General features: G+C 35.9%; 1 protein-coding gene across 1 annotated transcript in view; it reads left to right on the forward strand.

Moving 5' to 3' along the window:
- LOC150078263 (cytosol aminopeptidase-like) overlaps nt 1–20,252 on the forward strand; it is a 223,157-nt gene that overhangs the window by 144,031 nt on the left and 58,874 nt on the right. The window contains exon 11 of the mRNA XM_090385107.1: nt 13,156–13,258. Coding sequence (XP_090241233.1) covers nt 13,156–13,258 — 103 coding nt within the window. The remainder of the gene's footprint in view (nt 1–13,155; nt 13,259–20,252) is intronic.

The raw sequence follows: 20,252 nt of genomic DNA on the forward strand, positions 1-20,252 counted from the left end.
GATCACCTTGCGGGTGCCTACTCTCCAGGCACTTCAATTTTCAGAACTTAAGCCTTTCTTGGTAAGAGTGTACCCCCTTTGTGACCCTCACCAATCTTGTTGCCCTTCTTTGTACTCGTTCTAGCAACTCTACATCCTTCCTAAAATGAGGCCTCCAGACCTGTACACAATACTCTAGGTGTGGCCTGACCATTGCCTTGTATAACTGGATAATTACTTCCCTGTCCCTGCTAACAAAATTCCTGCCCTGGCAGCCCCTCTGCACTGCTCAGAGAACTTTATATTTTACCCCCTGGTCTTGCTGCCCCCTTTAATATAACTGGATAGATCCCGTCCACCCCAGGTGCCTTCCTTAGGTTTAACTTCAACAATTTCTCCTCCACTTTGCTCTCAGTTATTTCAAAATCACTTAGCTCCCTGGTAGAGTTTGATAAACTTCTGGCATTCCCCTCATTGAATAACTTCTCATGTGTGAATGTAGATGCAAAATACTCATTCAGTTTATCAGCTACCTGAGCATGATCATCAATAGTCAACCCATCTATGTTAAGTGGTCCAATATGATTCATCCCTTTCCTTCTAGAGTTTACATAAGTAAAGAACTCTTTGCTATTTTTCTTTGCATCCTTTGCCAAGGATTTCTCGTAATCTGCCTTCACCTGCCAAACCTCTTTTGTGATTTGATTACAGACTAGTTTATATCTGCCACAGCTTCTGTGTCATCTGATACTTTATATGCATCCCATACATTTTTCTTTTCTGCCACAAGCCTCATTAGTTCATCTGACATCCATTTAGGCCTAAAGCCTTGAACAGTATTTCTTAGTTGGAATGAAAAGCCTAGTAGCTTCCAAAATTATGGAGGCTACTAGGCTTCGAATATGTTTGGTTGTATAAAGTTACGGGGGGGGGGGATGTTTAGAGTGGATTGCAAGAAGTTTTATTTTAGCCATTTCCTAATAATGTTGATTTATTCTTGATTTACTAATCACATATATATTTTTTATGAAAGGAATAGTTCAACTCCACTTGATGGAGTTGAACTAAAGCTGGTAGTGGAGAAAAGGGACTTGGGCGTTACAATACAGTCGGACATGAAGTTCTCCGAGCATTGTAGACAAGTTGCAAGGAATGCCCATTGTGTCCTATCGATGATTTATTGAACAATTACTAGTTGAAATAAGGATGTCATAATCCCATTATATAAGGCTATTGTTAGACCACACTTGGAATACTGTGTTTAAGTATGGAAACCTCACCTAAAGAAAGACATTGTGCTTGTTGAAAGGGTCCAAAGACAGGTAACTCGCCTGGTGAGATCGGCAAAAGGGTGTTCATATGAGGAAAGACATGGAATATGTGGGTCGCAGAGCTTGGAAACTAGTCACCTTAGAGGGGACTTGATTGAGGTTGTTGAGGCTCTGAGAGGCATAAGTAAAATGAATGAGGATGAAATTTTCACAGTTATAAATGATTCTAGAACTAGGTGCCATAATTTCGAGTTACAGAGGGAGATGTTTAGACTTAATTGCAGGAAGTTTTATTTTAGCCAGCGAGTTATAAATTACTGGAATAAGTTACTACATGGGTGGTAGAGGCTGACATTTTGGGGAAATTCAAAGGTGCAGCTGGATAATTACTTATGAGAGGAGGGAAACTCATAGGTTGTCTATTTCCTTTTCTCAGATAGTATGAATCAGAGCTGTACTACTCAATATGTTCTATGTTGATAATAATATTAGTAAAATAATAAGAGGAGTTTACCTCAGTATAGTATTTAAAACAATTAAAAATTTAAAACAATTAAAAATCAAATTAATGCAATTAAAAGAATCTAACGAAAATATTCAAAACGATTTTCCTTTCTGAAGCTGACAACGCTTTTCGACCGTATGTCGTGATCACAGGAATGAAAATTCAGGAAAATCACAGGAAGGAAAATCGTTTTGAATATTTTCGTTAGATTCTTTTAATTGCATTAATTTGATTTTTAATTGTTTTAAATTGATTTGAATTGTGTTAAATTGATTATTTAATTATTTATATTTTACTCTAATGTACCGGTAAGTTGTCGATTTTTCCGTTTTAATTTCTGGAGGGTATCATACGGAAGTGTTCTACGAACTATTTTGAGGTAAACTCCTCTTATTATTTTACTAATTTCCTTTTCTCTTAGTAATTATTATTTTTTTTAATTTTCTTCTTCTTATTATTATTATTATTATTTTATTTTCATTATTATTTTTTATTTTATTTTATTATTATTATTTTATTTATTATTTTTTTTTTTTGTCTGGTGCAGCATAAGCCATAGGCTTCCTTGCACCATGTGGCCATTGCTAATACTAATATTATATGTTTGAATATTTAAATATTATAAAGTTTGAAAATCTCAACATATGTCTTCAATCCAACTTATTTCCTGTTAATATATATGGAAGTCATTACTCCTAGGTAATGACCTTCATATATATAGTTGAAGAATGTTATTTGGAAATTTATTATACCAACAGTTTTTAAATTGCCCATTTCCACTTTAGAAGTTGATCACTATAGTATACTAAATCAGAAGGATGATTCTGACTTAGTCATAGGCATTTTTACTGTCATGGCCTTGAAGGATCTAAAACAAGAGGAGAAGATTCTGTTCTATTGTTCAGTGAAGAAGTAGGCAGTGTTAGGTGGGTCGGAAAACTGCTAGCTTGGGGGGAGACAAAGACCAATAGATTGACAGTAGCCACTGGCAGAGGTGAAAGAGATTCTTGCACTGCTTCTATTAGAATGAGCAGAAGCCTGAAAAACAAGATGCATGGTATTTCAGAGACTGCTGGGAGCCATTGTGGTACAAGTAAACACATGGGTTGTGTTAGGGTAGCTAAGAATAGAAACAGGTGCAGGTATACTTGCGTGTACACCAATGCTAGGAGTTTAGTAAATAAATTTGATGAATTTGAGGTATTGCTCAAAACATCGAAGGCAGATATTGTTGGGATATCAGAGACGTGGTGTCACACAGATATAAGGGATGTGGAACTGCAATTTGGGGAGTACAACGTCTACAGAAAGGATAGACAGGATAGGAAGGGGGGAGGTGTTATGCTATTAGTTAAGAAACACATAAAAACCAAGGAAGTGAAGCCAGTCGACATCGCTGGACAGTGCAGTGTGGAGTCAGTTTGGTGTGACATAAACATTGGGAGATCAAAATTGAGAGTAGGAGTGTGCTATAGGCCTAATGACACTGATGAGTATAATAAGGAACTGTACAGGGAAATAGAGTGGGCCAGTAAATCAGAGTGTCTTATAATGGGAGATTTTAATTTCCCAGATATTGACTGGAATTTGGGGGCTGGGTACTCACACACTAGCAGGGCTTTTGTGGATTTATTGGATGATTGTTTTCTACATCAGCATGTTCGGGAGGCAACTAGAGGGAGTAATACTCTTGATTTGATTATCAGCAGTGATTCTTCATGCATTAAGAATCTGCAGATAAATGAACCACTAGGTGGCAGTGATCACAGTGTGCTGAAATGGGATTTACTCAAAGAGGTAACTACCATTAGGGGTAAAGGGAAGGGTTATTGCTTCCGTAAAGGCGACTACGATGGACTGAGACAGTATTTAAATTCTATACAGTGGGACCAACTGATGATGTTACCAACAGCAAATTCAAAATGGGAAGCATTCAAAGAACTTATCTTGGAAGCTACTAGGCTTTACATACCAACTAAGAAATATTGTTCAAGGTTTAGGCCAAAATGGATGTCAGATGAACTAATGACGCATATGGCAGAGAAGAAAAATGCATGGGATACTTACAAATTAACACATGACACAGAAGCCTATGATAGATACAAGTTGATATGCAACCAAGTTACAAAGGAGGTTAGGCAGGCGAAGGCAGATTACGAGAAATCCTTGGCAAGGGATGCAAAGAAAAACAGCAAAGAGTTCTTTACTTATGTAAACTCTAGAAGGAAAGGGATGAATCAGATTGGTCCACTTGATATTGATGGGTCAAGTGTTGATGATCCTGCTCAGGTGGCTAACAAACTAAATGAATATTTTGCATCGACATTCACACATGAGGAGTTATTCAGCGAGGGGAATGCCAGAGGTGTATTCAACTCTAGCAGTAAGTTACAGAATCTTGAAATAACTGGGAGTAAAGTGGAGGAGAAACTGTTGAAGATAAACACAAGAAAGGCACCCGGGGTGGATGGGATCTATCCAGTTATATTAAAGGAGGCAGCAAAGGAAGTAAGCAAACCCTTAGCCATAATTATGAGAGCTTCCTTGGACTCAGGGGAGGTACCCATAGACTGGAAATGTGCAAATGTGACCCCAATTCACAAAGGAGGATCAAAGGCTGACACAAGTAATTATAGACCTGTGAGCTTAACTTCTGTTCCAGGAAAATTAATGGAGGCACTGGTTAAAGACGCACTGCAGGATCATTTAGACAAGACTTCAGTTATAGCTCAGACACAGCGTGGTTTTGTTAAGGGGAAGTCTTGCCTGACCAACTTGATTGGATACTATGATGCAGTCACAAAAGAACTGGATGCAGGGAATAACTTTGATATTATATACTTGGATCTTAGAAAGGCTTTTGATACTGTTGCACATGGAAGACTGCTACACAAATTGGAGCAGTGTGACATTGGAGGCAAATTGCTGCTATGGATAAAGGGGTGGTTGAGGGGGAGAAGACAGAGAGTGGTAATCAATGGACACTGCTCATCGTGGACTGATGTTATTAGTGGAGTCCCTCAGGGCTCAGTGTTGGGTCCATTATTGTTTTCTGTATTTATAAATGATATTGATGATGGTATATCGGGATTAATGTCCAAGTTTGCAGACGATACAAAGGTTGGCAGGGTTGTCAAGGACACTACTGACACTATGCTGCTGCAACAGGATCTGGAAAGGTTGAGCAGATGGGCTGAGAGGTGGCAAATGAAGTTTAACATTGACAAATGTAAAGTACTACACATGGGAAACAGCAACCCCAGAGCAACGTATCAACTCTGTGGTACAGCACTGACAGTGGTAGAGAATGAAAGGGACTTGGGGGTGGTTGTGCAGGCAGATATGAAGTTCTCTGAGCAGTGCAGACGGGCTGCAAGAGTAGCTCATGGAGTATTGTCAATGATATACAGTAATTTTTCCAGCAGGGATAAGGAGGTGATTATTCCATTGTATAAGGCGATGGTCAGGCCACACCTAGAGTACTGTATACAGGTCTGGAGGCCTCATTTCAAGAAGGATGTAGAGCTGCTGGAACGAGTACAGAGAAGGGCAACAAGATTAGTGAATGGAACAAAGGGGTGCTCTTACGAAGAAAGGCTTAAGTTTTGCAAATTACAGTGTCTGGAGACTAGGCACCAGCGAGGTGATCTGATAGAGGTGTATAAAGCCTTGAATGGTTTAAGCATGCTCAATGCTGATGGGATTCTTCCTCTAGCTCAGAATAATCACCTGAGAGGGCATAAATTCAAATTGAGGAAAGACAGATGTAGGATAGACGTGCGGAAATTTGTCTTTATCCAGCGGGTGGTTGGTTGGTGGAACAGACTTCCATCCCTTGTGGTGGAGGTTGATAGCCTAAATAAGTTTAAGGCTCAGCTGGACAGGTATTTTGAACGAACAGAGGGGTGAAGTGGAAGTGGTTTTTTTTTTTTTTTTTTTTTTTGGCTGATGCTGCATAAGCTTGCTTTCTTGCATCAAATGCCTCTACTAATGCTAATGCTAAGTACTTTATTGCTGCGTTGAAATACATGTGGTGCCTAAGTTCCCATTGAAAAATGATAAAAATGCCGAGGTACTGCAAATTTAATCAATTAGTATTTTCAAATTTGAAATTTTTTATGGACAAGTTTCCAGTCCTCTCTTCGGTGTCATTAAATATAAAGAAATCGATGAAGTATTAGATGCTTTGCTGCAACATTTTCAGTGTGAGAACCCACCAGATACTCTTATGAAAGGAGGAACTGATGTACAGTGGTCCTTGGTTGAGGAACTGACAAGTGCATGAGGAAGCAGTGTGAACCTCCTGTTTTTCACATATATTGTGGCCCATAAATCTCCTGTTTTCCTTCTGCTTACAATTGCCTTATATCCAGCATTTTTGAAATTCAAAATTTAGCAGTTATGCATTTATAAATGAACAGTTGTACAGAATTCTTATTATGAGATGGGAATTCTGTATGGTTTCTCTGACAGATACTTCTAATGATATTAAAGTTACTGTTATTGAATATGAACTCCAGTATATTTTGGAATTAAAAATAGGGAACACATAATATTCTTGGGGAAAACCAAAAGTATAAGTATTTTTCAGTGAGTATGTACATTGCCTTTATCCAAATGAAATAGCATTACTTTTTTCACATAATTCATAACTTCAGAAATATGTTTCTGTTTTACCTCTCTTTTATATGTTACTGAAGGAAATGGTTGTAATTTTCTAATGATTCTTGTTTATTATTTAATATTTTTAATAATGTTTTAGTTTTTAACAGTATTTTATCTGAAGAGTATGATTAAAATCTCTGTAGTAAATGGGCAGCAAGGGCAAATGCATCACTATGGATGATTTTGATTTTTTCCCTATAAAGATTGGAAACCATGGGTGTGCATTGCACATCATGGGAGTTGTTTCTTGAATCACCTAGATAATGGCTATTTATTTCAATTCATTAGGGAAAGCACAAGGGGATCAAATGTCCTTGAGCTAATTCTCCTTAACCAAGCATCTAATTAGTATTAAAAATATGACAGTTCAGGAACCGTTAGTGGGAGCAAATCCACTTGAGAAAAATTTCAGTGATCAAAGGAAAAGGTCAAAGTTTTAATTACAGGAAGGGGCACTACAGTGGACTCAGCTGTTACTTGAACTTTTGTATGTGGATTTATTACTATATGCTGTTTGATATTAAAGCATTGTGGGAAGTATTTAAGGTAGGCCACAAACACATATGTTCCAGTTCAAAAGTACTACAAAAGAAAGATACTAAAATTGATCACAAGAAGCCTGAAGGATTTTATTGAGTAAAATAAAAAGTAAGGGTTAGTTAAGGATATCAAATGACACTGCTTTATACAATAATTATGAGCAAGTATGTGAAACACCAACTGAGAAGGTAAGACTTGCAAAAGCTGAGAAAAATAATCACTGACAAAGAGAGTTAAAAAAGGATTTTTTTCTCTTAATTGCATGCAAAAAAAAAACAAAAAAAAAACCAGAGAGTAAATTTGATAGGCCCTTACAAAATCAAAGTGGTAGTATAATCAATTACCCAGCAAAATAGTGGCTGGGTTGAACAGGTATTTTACAGTGCTCTTTACTATTGAAATCACATTGATACTGTGGGAGAATAGTGAATAACGATATCAGAAATTATCTATCTGAAAAGTTAGCGAGGTTGAGAAAGTAAAGCCCTAGGAAGGATTATGTACATCTATTTATACTGAAAAAAAAGTGACAAGTGAGTGAATATTAATTATATTAGTTTACAATGTTAATGAGATCATCATCATTAGATTTGGGAATTATTCTCTTGGACTAAAGAGGTATCAGTTGAGAAACTGGTAACTCTTTAGTTCAGTGTCTCTCCAGTCCATAAGGAATGAGCTAAAGAAGCGATGGCCAGTTATAGACTAGTGAGTTTGACTTCTGTGGTTGTTAAAATTATGGAGTCTGTTGTTAAAGATGCAATAGAGGAACATCCTGAACAGAACGAGTCAGCATGTTTTCATAAAGTGGATTTCTTGCCTGAAAAATCTGGTAAATTACTATGATGAAGTTGACATGTAAGACGTGACTTTGGCATTACATATATATATATATATATATATATATATATATCTGGATTTTAGTAAGGCTTTTTGATATTGTTCCTCATGAGAGATTATTTTATAAATTAGAGTAGGTTAAGATAGCGGGGAAGATCTATTGGTGGATTGGAATTTGGTTGAAGGACAACACACAGGGAGTAGTCATATATGGATAGTTTTCAGAGTGAACTGGATTAGCAAGTGGTGTCCTTCAGGAATCGGTGGTCAGACCTCTTGTTTCTTATCTTCCTAAATGATAACAAGGAGGTGTTGAAGTTTACTGATGACTTAAAGGTTGGGAAGATAGTTAACAATTGGAACCAGGTATGCTGCTTCAAAAGAATTTGGATTGATTGCAAGTATGTACTTGGGGAAGAGAAACTCAGACATGGTTTATAGACCAGAGTGGCCGAATTAAAGAATGTGTCAGGATGAGAAAGATTTGGGGATTGTGACACAGAAAAACATGAAGTTTAACATAGAGTGTAAACAGGTAGTAAGAGAGGCACAATGTTCTTTCTGTGATTTATTGGAATTGCTCACATCTGGTGAGTATGGGCTTGGCACACCCAGGATCCTGAGCTGGATATCATCATTCTTCTCTTTCTTTTTGATTCCCTTTTATTTCTCTCTCTCAGGGTAGTTCAGAATTTTTTTTTTTTTTTTTTTTGCCTGGTGCAGTATAAGCCTTAGGCTTCCTTGCACCATAAGGCTAATAATAAATAATAATAACAATAATTATGCAAATGGAAAGGAGGAAGTCATTATCCTTCTCTGTGAGATGTTGGCCAAACCATAGTTTGAATATTGTGTTCAGATCTGGAGACAGCATGTAAAAACGATATAGGACTTCTAAGGAAGGTGCAAAAAAATAGTCAATTAGGTTAGTAAAGAATGCTAGGCATTATTCTTATGTGGAGCGGCTTAGAAGATGTGATTTGTATAGCTTAGAAAGTTAGACAGCTTAGGTGGCAGAGGATTCAGTTAAGTATATAATTCCCTGAGGGGAATAAGGGGAATTAATAAAATTAATGTGATATTCTCACTGGTCAGTGAAGCGAGAGCTAGCGGGAACAACTACACTAGCCAATACAATTTTTACCTCCAAGAACTTAAATGCTGTTTTTAACCAATTTTTATGCGTAGATTTCGAAAATCACCATGATAGTTTCAAATTACATCACAGTTATTAAATATAGAGGGAGTTATGTTTTACCAGAATATGCCAATTTCACTTAATCTAGCCAGTATTGTATGACATACTGATTTATTTTAACTGATATAAGCTAATTCTCTTAATTTTAGCATTCAATTCTGGCCTTGGTTTTCTTGTGATAAACATAATCAGACTTCTACCTATGGTTCTTAGGTTCAAATTCTGATGCAACAATTTACAATTTGAAGAGTGCACACTTAGCGTTTTTGGTGAGGATTTTGTAGGCTGTGCCAAGGTTTTCCAAGTATTAACTGATTGTGATATGTTGTAAATCTATCCTCCAAACATAAACAGCCCCTCGAGAGTAGGAGGGTGCAGCCCTTGTGATAGGAAAAGTTTTCGAAATACGAGGACAGTATGTGTTTTTGCAAAGACTTTATTGGACTTCTGAAAGAACTAGGTGTCGTGCATAAGTCAGATGAATGGCATTTATTCATAGATGCCTCAAAATTAAGTTTAAAAGCAGTTTTGTTTCATGATGGCAAAGAATTTCCATCAGTTCCCGTGTTTCATTCAGTTGAACTTAAAGAAAGTCATGAAAGCACGTCTAAGGTTCTACTTGCTATAAAATACCAGGATTATGGTTGAAACATATGCAGTGATCTTAAGGTTATTGTTTTGCAGGGGGGTTTCACAAAATATTGTTGTTTTTTGTTTGTGGGACAGCCCTGCGACAGAAGAACATTATGTTGTGCAACGTTGGGACAAGCGGGATGAGTTCATACCAGGACAGTGTAATGTAAAATATATTCCTTTAGTCAAACAAGGTTCTTCTTCCACCCCCTGCACATCAAACTTGGATTGATGAAAAATTTCTTGAAGGGACTAGATAAAGAAGGTAACGGATTTGCATACTTGAGAAGTGTGTTTCCTAATTTAACATGTGTCAAATTAAGGAAGGTATTTTTGTAGGACACCAAATTAGGAAACTCCTGAAAGACAATGTGTTTGAAACCCAGTTAAAGGAGGTTGAATTGGCAGCTTGGCAATCATTTAAGGCAGTTGTACATGGTTTTTTGGATAATAGGAAAGAAGAAAACAATGAAAAGTTGGTGTCTAATTTATTTGAGTGCTACAAAAACATGAGCTGTCACATTTCATTGAAAATTTATTTTCTTCATTCCCATCTTAAATTTCCTCCGAAAATCTGAGAGATGTGAGTGACGAACAAAGGGAGTGGTTTAATTAAGATATTTCCATGACGGAAAAGCGGTACCAAGGTCGCTGGGATCCTGTAATGATGAGGGATTACTGCTGGTTCCTTGTGAGGGAGAGTAAGCAGGAATACAAGAGAAAATCCCTTAGTAGCAAATATTTTTAAGGACAATTTCAGGTATGCTGATTATATATTATTGAAATACAGTAGACTCTCGATTTTCCGGGATAGATAGTAAAAAGAAATTCCCAGTTAATCCAAAAATACAGTAAATCCCCAACAGATGTAAAGTACGTTGTTATTGTTATTATTAGCCATAAGGTGCAAGGAAGCCTGAGGCTTATGCTGCACCAGCCAAAAAAAAATTTCTGAAGTACCCCAAGAGAGAGTGTCAGAAGTAGAAGGGAATCACCAAGAAAGAGAAGTATGATGATATCCAGCTCAGGACCCTGGGTGTGTCAAGCCCGTACTCACCAGGTGACAGCCCCTGGGTTCTAGAAACTTGGGGCCTAAAAAAATCCTATTGGACTGCGAAAAGTGTTTCAAGCTAAAAGAGGTCATTATGTCACTAAAATGACAGCCACTGATCTAAACAATTTATTAAACCACTGCACACAATATTTGTAGTGGTTTATTAATTGTAACTCAATATCTCACCATTATTTTTTACTCTTTGTTCCTACGGCTTATCTTAAAATCCAAACAACGAAAAAATGACTCGATATAATACTGTAATGTTTACATTCAAACACGAAAAAGGGAACGCATCTAAGCACCATGTGGCGAACCACACCAGTAAAATATTATGTACTACCCAATCATCCATCTTATTTCTGATTATCTCTAATCAGAAGGCCAAGACCAGAAGAATATACTCTTTAGATCACGCCTCAAAAAAAAAAAAAAAAAAAAACTAACACAACATTACACAATTCCAGGAATATGTATTTGATTGCTAAATAATAGAATTTGACAATCGAATAAATATTCCAAATGACATCTTACCATTATTTTTATAAGATGTTACAGGACTTCTTACTAAAGAAGTCCTGTAACAAGTTTTACGAACTCAGAAATGACTAATATAATATTGCTACTATATCCCTGATATGCCAAAATTACAAAAACCATGTAATATCCTCAGAAGAATGAAGAAAAATGGTTATATATTTTTAATATTAATTAGGTAAACCTCTTCAGAGTTCAAATGAGAGAGCGAATTGCTTGTTTACCAATCTTAGAATACATAAAAAATATAAAGTTACTTTCTTCACACATTGCAATGAAGCTATTCCTGAAAAACATTTTAAAATCATGAAAAATGGTGCAAAGTATCCTTGGCTTATGGTACAATCACTTTGCTTATTGGAGGCTTGAAGTGTTGAAACCCATGTTTAGTCTCTAGAGCAAAGTTTCTGACATCCCCCTCCCCTCATACTTCTCCTTCAACCCATGCACTGTATTAAGTACTATAGGTTCTGATACCTTTTGTGTTTGTGGATTTCATAAAAAAAAAAAATAGTTCAATTAAATTATATTTGGGACAGCGGTGAAGTAGCCGGAGTGGCACATAAGAAAACATAAAAGGAAGAAAAAACGCATGTTATTATACTGTAAAAACTGATATGTGTTTCGTAGCCTTGGTTATTACAGTTGACTTCATTGGTGGTGCTGATCTCTTCACTGCTTCTCGTATTCTGTCTAATGTAACATAAGTCCGAAGCTGCGTAAGTCTTGGACTTACTGTATCGAAAAATGTTCAGCAACCTACATAAATGGAGATAGATAAAAAATGAAAAAACTTACCATGCACTACCCGCATGTCCAATGCCATTCTTCCTTTTATTTTTTATAATATCTATTTTAAATCAAATAGCTTCCCTTTTTTTTTTACAATGTCGTGTATGGTTTGGTTGGCAACACTATAATGGTTCATTAGAGATTTAACAGATACACTGCTTTCAAACTTTTGAATAATTTCAAGTTTTTGTTTTATTGAAAGCAAAACTTGTGTTTGCCCATGATTTTCGTGATTTCTAAACAAAAAAAAAACAAAAAAAAAAAAAACCCAACATCCCTGACATAAATAACAAAACAAAATTTGTCCTTTTGCGGTGCGACGAAACAATCGACGTGCTAAAACAAACCAAACATTTGCATTACCACGCGACTTACTAAACAAACTAAATTAATGATAATAGGTACACTAATCTCCCAATGACGACTTATAACGGCGCTTCTTGTCTCTTATTTGCGACTTGCAAAACATCTGTTTATACCTATTCTAGTTATTACTTGAATTTCATGATTTCTAGTTGATTTTTTTTTTTTTTTTTTTAAATTTGGAGTTTTGAAGTGTCCTGGTTAATCCGATCCCTGTATAAAGTCAAGAGTCTGCTGTATAACTATTTCACTATGATTTATGATAATTTTTTCAGAGTTAAATGAGTTATAGAGAATGTATAATTTTTTTTATACTTGTATTACAAACTTGAATTATATGTATATATCCCTTTAATTTAACATTAAACGTTGGTACATCTTTTGTTGTAGACATGATAGAGACTTTTTATGGTGATTTTTGGAATCGGTGCATTGATTTCCTCTAGAATCACATTTTTTTATTGTGGATTTATGACAAAAAATATTTTTTTGTTGGCTAGTGCTATTAAACGTTAGGGAAAGATGGTAGACTAGATCTTATAAAATTTACCTTTTGGTAGTATGCTGTGGAACACTGGGGTAAAGTTTCCTGAAATAGGGTTTGGCAGAGTTCAAAGAGGAATTAGACAGGCAATTTTGCAATGGGACAATGGTTTACAACAATACAAGAGTTTCTTTCTTTCTTTTCTTTTTTTTTTTTTGGCAGACATAAAATAAGTTTGCTTTCTTGCATCACTGTGCCATATTAATTACTAATTTCTTTGTGATTTCATTATAGGTGACAAACACAGATGCTGAAGGTCGACTAATATTGGCAGATGCTCTTTGCTATGCTCATTCTTTTAATCCTGATATCATTGTTGACATAGCTACACTAACAGGTAAAATGAAATCAATTTTTTTTTTTCATTAAAACTTTAGCATTTTAAACATTTTGTTTAAATGTTTGAAGCAAAGACAATTATCTGAGGGACATAAAGCTATATAGCTGTGTCAATATCCAGTCTTATTTTGTAAATCTTGTGTATTAGTATTAATAGGAATAAGCAATTTCTTCCCCCAATTCTTTTGTCATACAGTATGAATCATGTCTTTTCAGGTTATGTTGGGCACCATATCAAGATCCAGTAATGGATCTTGACATGGTGCCCAACATTGTTTTAGTGGTACAGCTTTCAAATGGTTTTCACAAGTTTTCACTTGACATGGTTTTAATGGTACAGCTTTCAAATGGTTTTCACTTGACATGGTTTTAATGGTACAGCTTTCAAATGGTTTTCACAGTCTGACTACTAGATAGCATGCCAGACTGAACCTGTTGGAAACTCACAAGGAAGTATTTGGATCAGGAGGTATCTGACTTGAGGCTTGTCGTAAGCATTCTTTCAGGTTCAGTTTGATTCAGTAGTAGGTAGTAGATGACTTTCATCACCTGGTACATACCACCACTTTGCTTTGATGCGCTGAAACATATATTGAGTTTCTAGATGCTTTGGCAACCACATTTCTCTTTCATGCAGTATGAGTCATGTCTTTTGAAGGTATGGGCATCATGATGAGATCCAGTATTCACTATGTTTTGATGGCAAAGCTTTAAAATGATTTTCACAGGCCAGTCACTAGATAGCCCACTAGACTGGATACCTCCTAGAGAGTTACCTATTGTTATCTTTTTAGATACCAATAGATAACTCTCTCTATCAGTAGGTAATTATCTTAGATACCAATAGGTAACTGTCTCTTTCAAGGCCCTGTAATCTTAGGAGCTGGTTATAACTTTGCTTTGTACACAAAGCAAAGTTATAACCAGCTCCTAAGTATAATTTTTGAATATGGCATACTACATGCCATAGTCAAAAAATTCGATATTTCCTACAAGTTCCTTAATCCTCTGTTCTTAATTTATTTACTCAATGCATTGTGAATTTCCAAACTCATAGAACAAATTTATTTGAGAAAAGATCCAAACTTCTAAAAAATTCCTTGTTAATTTCCCAAATATGTGAGGTTTTAGTAGCAGTCTCAGTGATGTTCATTTCTATCTACAATCTGCCAAGCCACACTTTTTCCGACAGAATCTCAATTATCATTTACCCCAACCCATTCAAGTCAATTGTTCTAGTTACAATGCATGCCTTATTGTGGTCAGAGATAATGTTAGCATTAGTAGAGGAATAAGATGCAAGAAAATAAGCATATATATAGCATCAGCCAAAAAAACAAAAACCCTTCCCATTTCACCCATCCATTAACTCCAAATGTTTGTCTAGTTCTACCTTGAATTTATTTAAGCTGTCAGCTTCTACAATGACAGATGGAAGTTTGCTCAGGCAATCAACCACCTACTGGCTAAAGGCAAATTTCCGCACATCTATTCTACAACCATCTTTTCTCAGTTTGAATTCATGTCCACTCAGGCAACTAATCTGGGCAAGAGGAAGAATCCCATCAGCATTGAGCTTGCTCAAACCATTCAAGGCCTTATACACCACAATCAGATTACCTCGCAGGTGCCTAGTCTCTAGACACTGCAATTTAAAGAACTTAAGCCTTTCTTTGTAAGAACAACCCTTTGTTCCTTTCACCAATCTCGTTGTCCTCTGTATTTGTTCCAGCAGCTCTACATCCTTCCTAAAATGAGGCCTCCAGACATGTATACATTACTCAAGGTGTGGCCTAATTGTTGCCTTATACAAGGGGACAATCACCTCCTTATCCCTGCTAGAAAAATTCTTGTATATCATTGACAAGACACCACGAGCTACTCTTTCAGACTGTGTGCACTGCTCAGAAAACTTCATATCTGACTGCACAATTACCTCCAAATCGTTTTCATTCTCTACCACACTGAGTGTAGTACCCCACAGTTTTGGAGTTACTGCAATCCATATGCAGTACTTTACATTTATCAATGTTAAACTTCAGTTGCCACATCTCAGCTCATCTGCTCAACTTTTCTAGATCCTGTTGCAGTAGTGTACTGTTATTAGTATCATTAACAACCCTGCCAACCTTTGTATCGTCTGCAAACTTGGACATTAAGCATGATATATCTTTATCAATATCATTAATAAATACAGAAAACGACAATGGACCCAACACCATACCCTGGGGGACTCTACTAATAACATTAGTCCATGAAGAGCAGTGTCTATTGATTACCACTCTCTGTGTTGTCCCACTCAACCATCCCTTTAATCCATAACAGCAATTTGCCCTTAATATTATCATTCATTTAATTTATCACTTTTATGAGATCCCAATCAGACTTATAACAATACATAGAAGTAGTACCATTTATTATAATCAGTGCTTCAGTTTATGTTATCACTTTGCCTTATCATGATTTAAGCAAGTGGAGTGGAAGTGATTATATAATATACTGATTTGTCCTTGAACTCTGAAACATTGTGCAGATAGTTACTGCAGTTGTTTTGTACAATTCATATGATTGTCAGTGTCATTACTCCATGAAAGAAACTACTGTATCTGACCAGGGACATGTTATCCAATAGGCATGAAAGACATCTGCCTAGGGCCCCCAATCAGAGGGGGGCCCCAGAATCACTGAAAACCTCATTGTTGTTTTTCACTAATATTTTTAAGTGATTTTTATTGGAAACTGACTTTCTACTTGAAGGTCAAATGAACTTTGAAGATTAATTTGAAAATTACGTTTTCTTCAAAAATGGTTTTACTGATTCTGATGAAATTTTATATTTAGTTCTTCCTTAAATAGTTGAGTTCAGTAAAGACTGCCTTGTATGGAACCAGCGCCCCTGACAGCTTTATGCTTAAGGGTGTTCCCACATAGAATTCAGGTGACCCATTATCCGGAACTAGCAGCGAAATGCAGCTAAAACTTCTCACAGGCTATGATAATAATTGAAAGTGGAAGAGAAAAATATTTTTGCAAATGAATTTGAAAATCTTCAAAATAAAGATTTGAATTTACAACACGCTGTAAATCTTTTAAAATCATTGGCATTATACACAGTGGCGGACAAAAAACTGCATCACCTTAAAAAAAAAGTAACATTTGTTGTGAAATATATAAGATATTGTTTAATTATAGTCATTTTGTTTGTCGCAAAGCAAAGGTATTGCATCAGACAGTAATTGCAAGGTATTGCATCAGCCATTTCTGTAAATACAGCATTGGAAGGGTATACACACTCGTTAGAATCCTGTTTTGCAGAGGTGTAAGCATGGCTCCATATGTTCAGTTGACACTAAGAAAAACAATAGTGTAGCTGCTGCTCTGTCCCAGGAAGGGCTTTCTATGCGTGCTATCACTGATAAAATAGGCTGCCACAAGTCTACAGTATCCCTGGTGCTGAAATTAAAGTGTGAAACCAGTGATGTGAAGAGAAGACCTGGATCAGGCCATAAGAGAGTGACTACGCCTTCCCAAGATCGATATGTGAAACTTAGTAATCGACATGCTAGTGCTCCTGATCTAAAACTGGACTTGGAGATGGTGTTGAAACAAGTGCACCAACTATCCAAAGACGGCTTTCAGAATGTAGTCTGCATGCCTATCATCCCAAGAAGAAGCCTCTGTTAACCCAACAAATGAGGAAGAAGCAACTTGCGTGGACTAAAACACATCTTTCGTGGACAAAAGAGCAATGGGACACTGTCATCTTTTCTGAAGAATTTATTTATTATGATATTAGGGTCCCCCATAAATGATTACATCTACCCATATATTTATTTTGTCTGTAAATTGCTGTGTTCTCTGGGTGATTTACCTGTTTGCTGGATGAAAAAACCCATTTCTGGGGGGGAGAGAAACTTTGCTATCTACTCCTGGGACTGAATAACTCAGCCACCCACGGAGTGAAAAAAGTCCACTAAAGTTCCTCGCATAATTGACGGGATTCAAACCCGAGGCTTTTCCACCCGATGTGGAGTGGACGGTGACAATACCACTGTGCTCCCCTCGCAGACAAAATTCAACCTGCATGGCTCAGATGGGAAACGATATGTGAGAAATCGAAAATCAGAGGCATACCATCCTGACTGCATAACACCAACTGTAAAGTTCCCGCCGGTCAGATGGTCTGGAGATGCATAACAAGCAAAGGAGTGGGGTGAATTAAGTTTATTAGTGGAACGGTGAATGCAGAAACCTACACTGCTATCTTGGAGGCGTGCCTGAAATCTGTTATTAAGGATCACCACACAGATGTCCAAAACTGCATTTTTCAATGGGACTCAGCACCTTGGCATACAGCAAAATTGATAAGTTTTATGCTATTTAGATTTAATGATGAGTTTGTCTTCTTGTCTGAACAAGGCTTAAAACATACACCAATGTTTTCCCTCATTTTTCTCCCTTAAGGTGCAATCATACCTCAGAAATGCTGGCATTACAGCGTTGGACTGGCTCGGCAACAGTCTAGATTTGAACCCTATTGAAAATTGTTGTTACATAATGTTGTCTAAAATTTCTCAGAAGAAGCCAAGTAAGATCCAGCTGCAGGAAAGCGTTGTAAGGGTATAGTACCACGAAATGTGGCAAGAGTATATTCAGAAGTTGATTAACTCTATGCCAGATCATTGCAAGGCTGTAATTGCAGCTTGAGGAAGAACAACAAAATATTGAGGACTTATTTTGCTGATTTACAGTACATAATACTATTATGTTAACTTGTCATTTCAGTTTGTACACGTAAATGCAATAAAATGTATGTTTGGTTGTCATGATTGCCATTTGCATGATTTCTCATATTTCCATTAATTATGCATTTTACCCTTTGGGAAGATATTTAGGACAGTTAGGTATATCAGGTGGAGTCTTTTTATTGGATTTCATTCACAGAGATATATATCCCATCTAACAAATGCATTTCGAACATTTTTGCAACCCACAATGCAGCGCAAAACACATTAATTGCAAAATTCACAAGTGATGCAGTTTTTTTGTCCGCCACTGTAATTTAATAAATACTTATTCAGATGGCATTGATGCTAATGTTTTTAAAGAATTAACACATTTTATACATTTTGCAAAATATGAAAATTTATATTCGCCTTCTTTACTGTACGAAGCAATTCAAGGAGGACCGATATCAACTTTTCCTAATGTAAACGTAATTTTAAAATATTTTTGTCAATTCCTGTTTCGAACCCATCAGCAGAACAATCAATTTAAATTTAAATCATTCTCTGTGCTTAAAAGAGTTAAGAATTATATTAGAAATTCACTTGGACAATAAAAATTAAGTAATTTGGCAATAATTTGTATTGAGAATGATATCACAAACAGGATTGATTATAATGAACTGATATAGAATTTCTCAGCCCAAAAAGCACAAAAAGTTCATATAAAGTAGTATAAAAATACTTATTAGTTTAAGTGTATGTATTATTTCTAAATTATTCTTTTGGATTAGATATTTTTCTTATGTCATATAATTTTTTTTGTTGTCACAATAAACTGAAAATAAAATGAAATTGAAAATGTTCTTTATTTAGTTTTTTCTTTATTATGGGGCCCCCAAATTACATTTTGCCTTGGGTCTCATGAGGGTATAATGCTCTCCTGTATTTGACTGTTTTTACATTAGAGCATTAACCCTTTTTTAATTCTTGATTTTAATACTTTCTTTATTTGTTTTTAATTGTTTGTATGGATTTACAGAGATTTTAATGACTTTCTTGAAGAAATAGTAGACAGTCAAATTAAAGTATTTTATATTGCTTGATTTTAATGTTTTCTTTCTCCTTTTTATGTATTCATTTCTGTTCTGCATCAATATACAGTGCTGAACAGCCACATTCTTGTTTCTCTGGTTACTGTTATCAATCAGTTATTATTATCATTTTGGCTTCATCTCAAAGTGTCCACAGTAAGCAGTGTCTGCTATATTTGTTCCACAATTCCTTTTGCTTTATGGGCAGCACTTGTGCATATGTCCACTGCGATATTCTTTGTCAAAGGTTTCCTCACCTGAAATCTATTTTTGATTTCCTCTAGCTTAAAATCTCTTCATCTTATTCTGCCAAATCCATCTGTTGCTTTCATTGTTCTCAGAACTCCACAATTCAATCAGAACTTTTGAACTTTCTTTCTTTGAAACTACTTTTTACAATTTAAATTTCTTAACAGTGAAGTAATTTTCCTTGGTGACTTTAATGTTCTCAGCTCCAGCTGGCTTCAATATCCTAGATACACTGACCCAGCTGGTTGAGATGCAGGAAAGCAAAAATAGGAAGATCTGCATAATTTCTATTCCTTTTTTCCTTGGTTGGATTACTGTTCAAAATCTTCTGATCCTGATGTTTGCTCAAATCTTGTTAGTGATTATTCTTTTAGGGATGAAATCCTTTATTCTATATTCCATCCTAAAATCTCTTCCTTTATCTAAACCTTGGTTTTTTTTTTTTTTTTTTTTTTCCCAATAAATATGCTAATATTGTTTGAGATAATGCAGCATATTTGCTGAGATGTACAAGATAAGAATGTAGCATAATGTAGTTGGTTGTATCCAAGTCTCTAGGTTTGTTTTTTAGCTACAATGAAGTCCATAAAAATTTTTAAAAAAATTATTAATCAATTAAGACTTGATTTTGAAGAAGATAAGAATAGAAAACTTGCTTCTTGTCCAATGGTAGTCCAGCCTTCTGTCCATCTATACTACCGCATCTATTACAACTGATAGTTCTGTTGCATCCTCAGCTAAATTTAAATATGACTTATCAGCATTCTTCTTTTCTTCTAACTCTTGTATCGATAATCTTGCTAAATCACCTTCCACCATACCAAACATGCTCCATTCAATGCTTCCTGTGGTCTTCCAAACAGAAGGATATTAGAATTTTAAACAATCTTGATACCGAGAAGGCTCTGGATTCTGATAGAATTTC

Source organism: Mastigoproctus giganteus, chromosome 11 (genome assembly GCF_048544385.1).
Source record: "Mastigoproctus giganteus isolate SK-2022 chromosome 11, ASM4854438v1, whole genome shotgun sequence".
In the NCBI taxonomy this organism is placed as follows: domain Eukaryota; kingdom Metazoa; phylum Arthropoda; class Arachnida; order Uropygi; family Thelyphonidae; genus Mastigoproctus; species Mastigoproctus giganteus.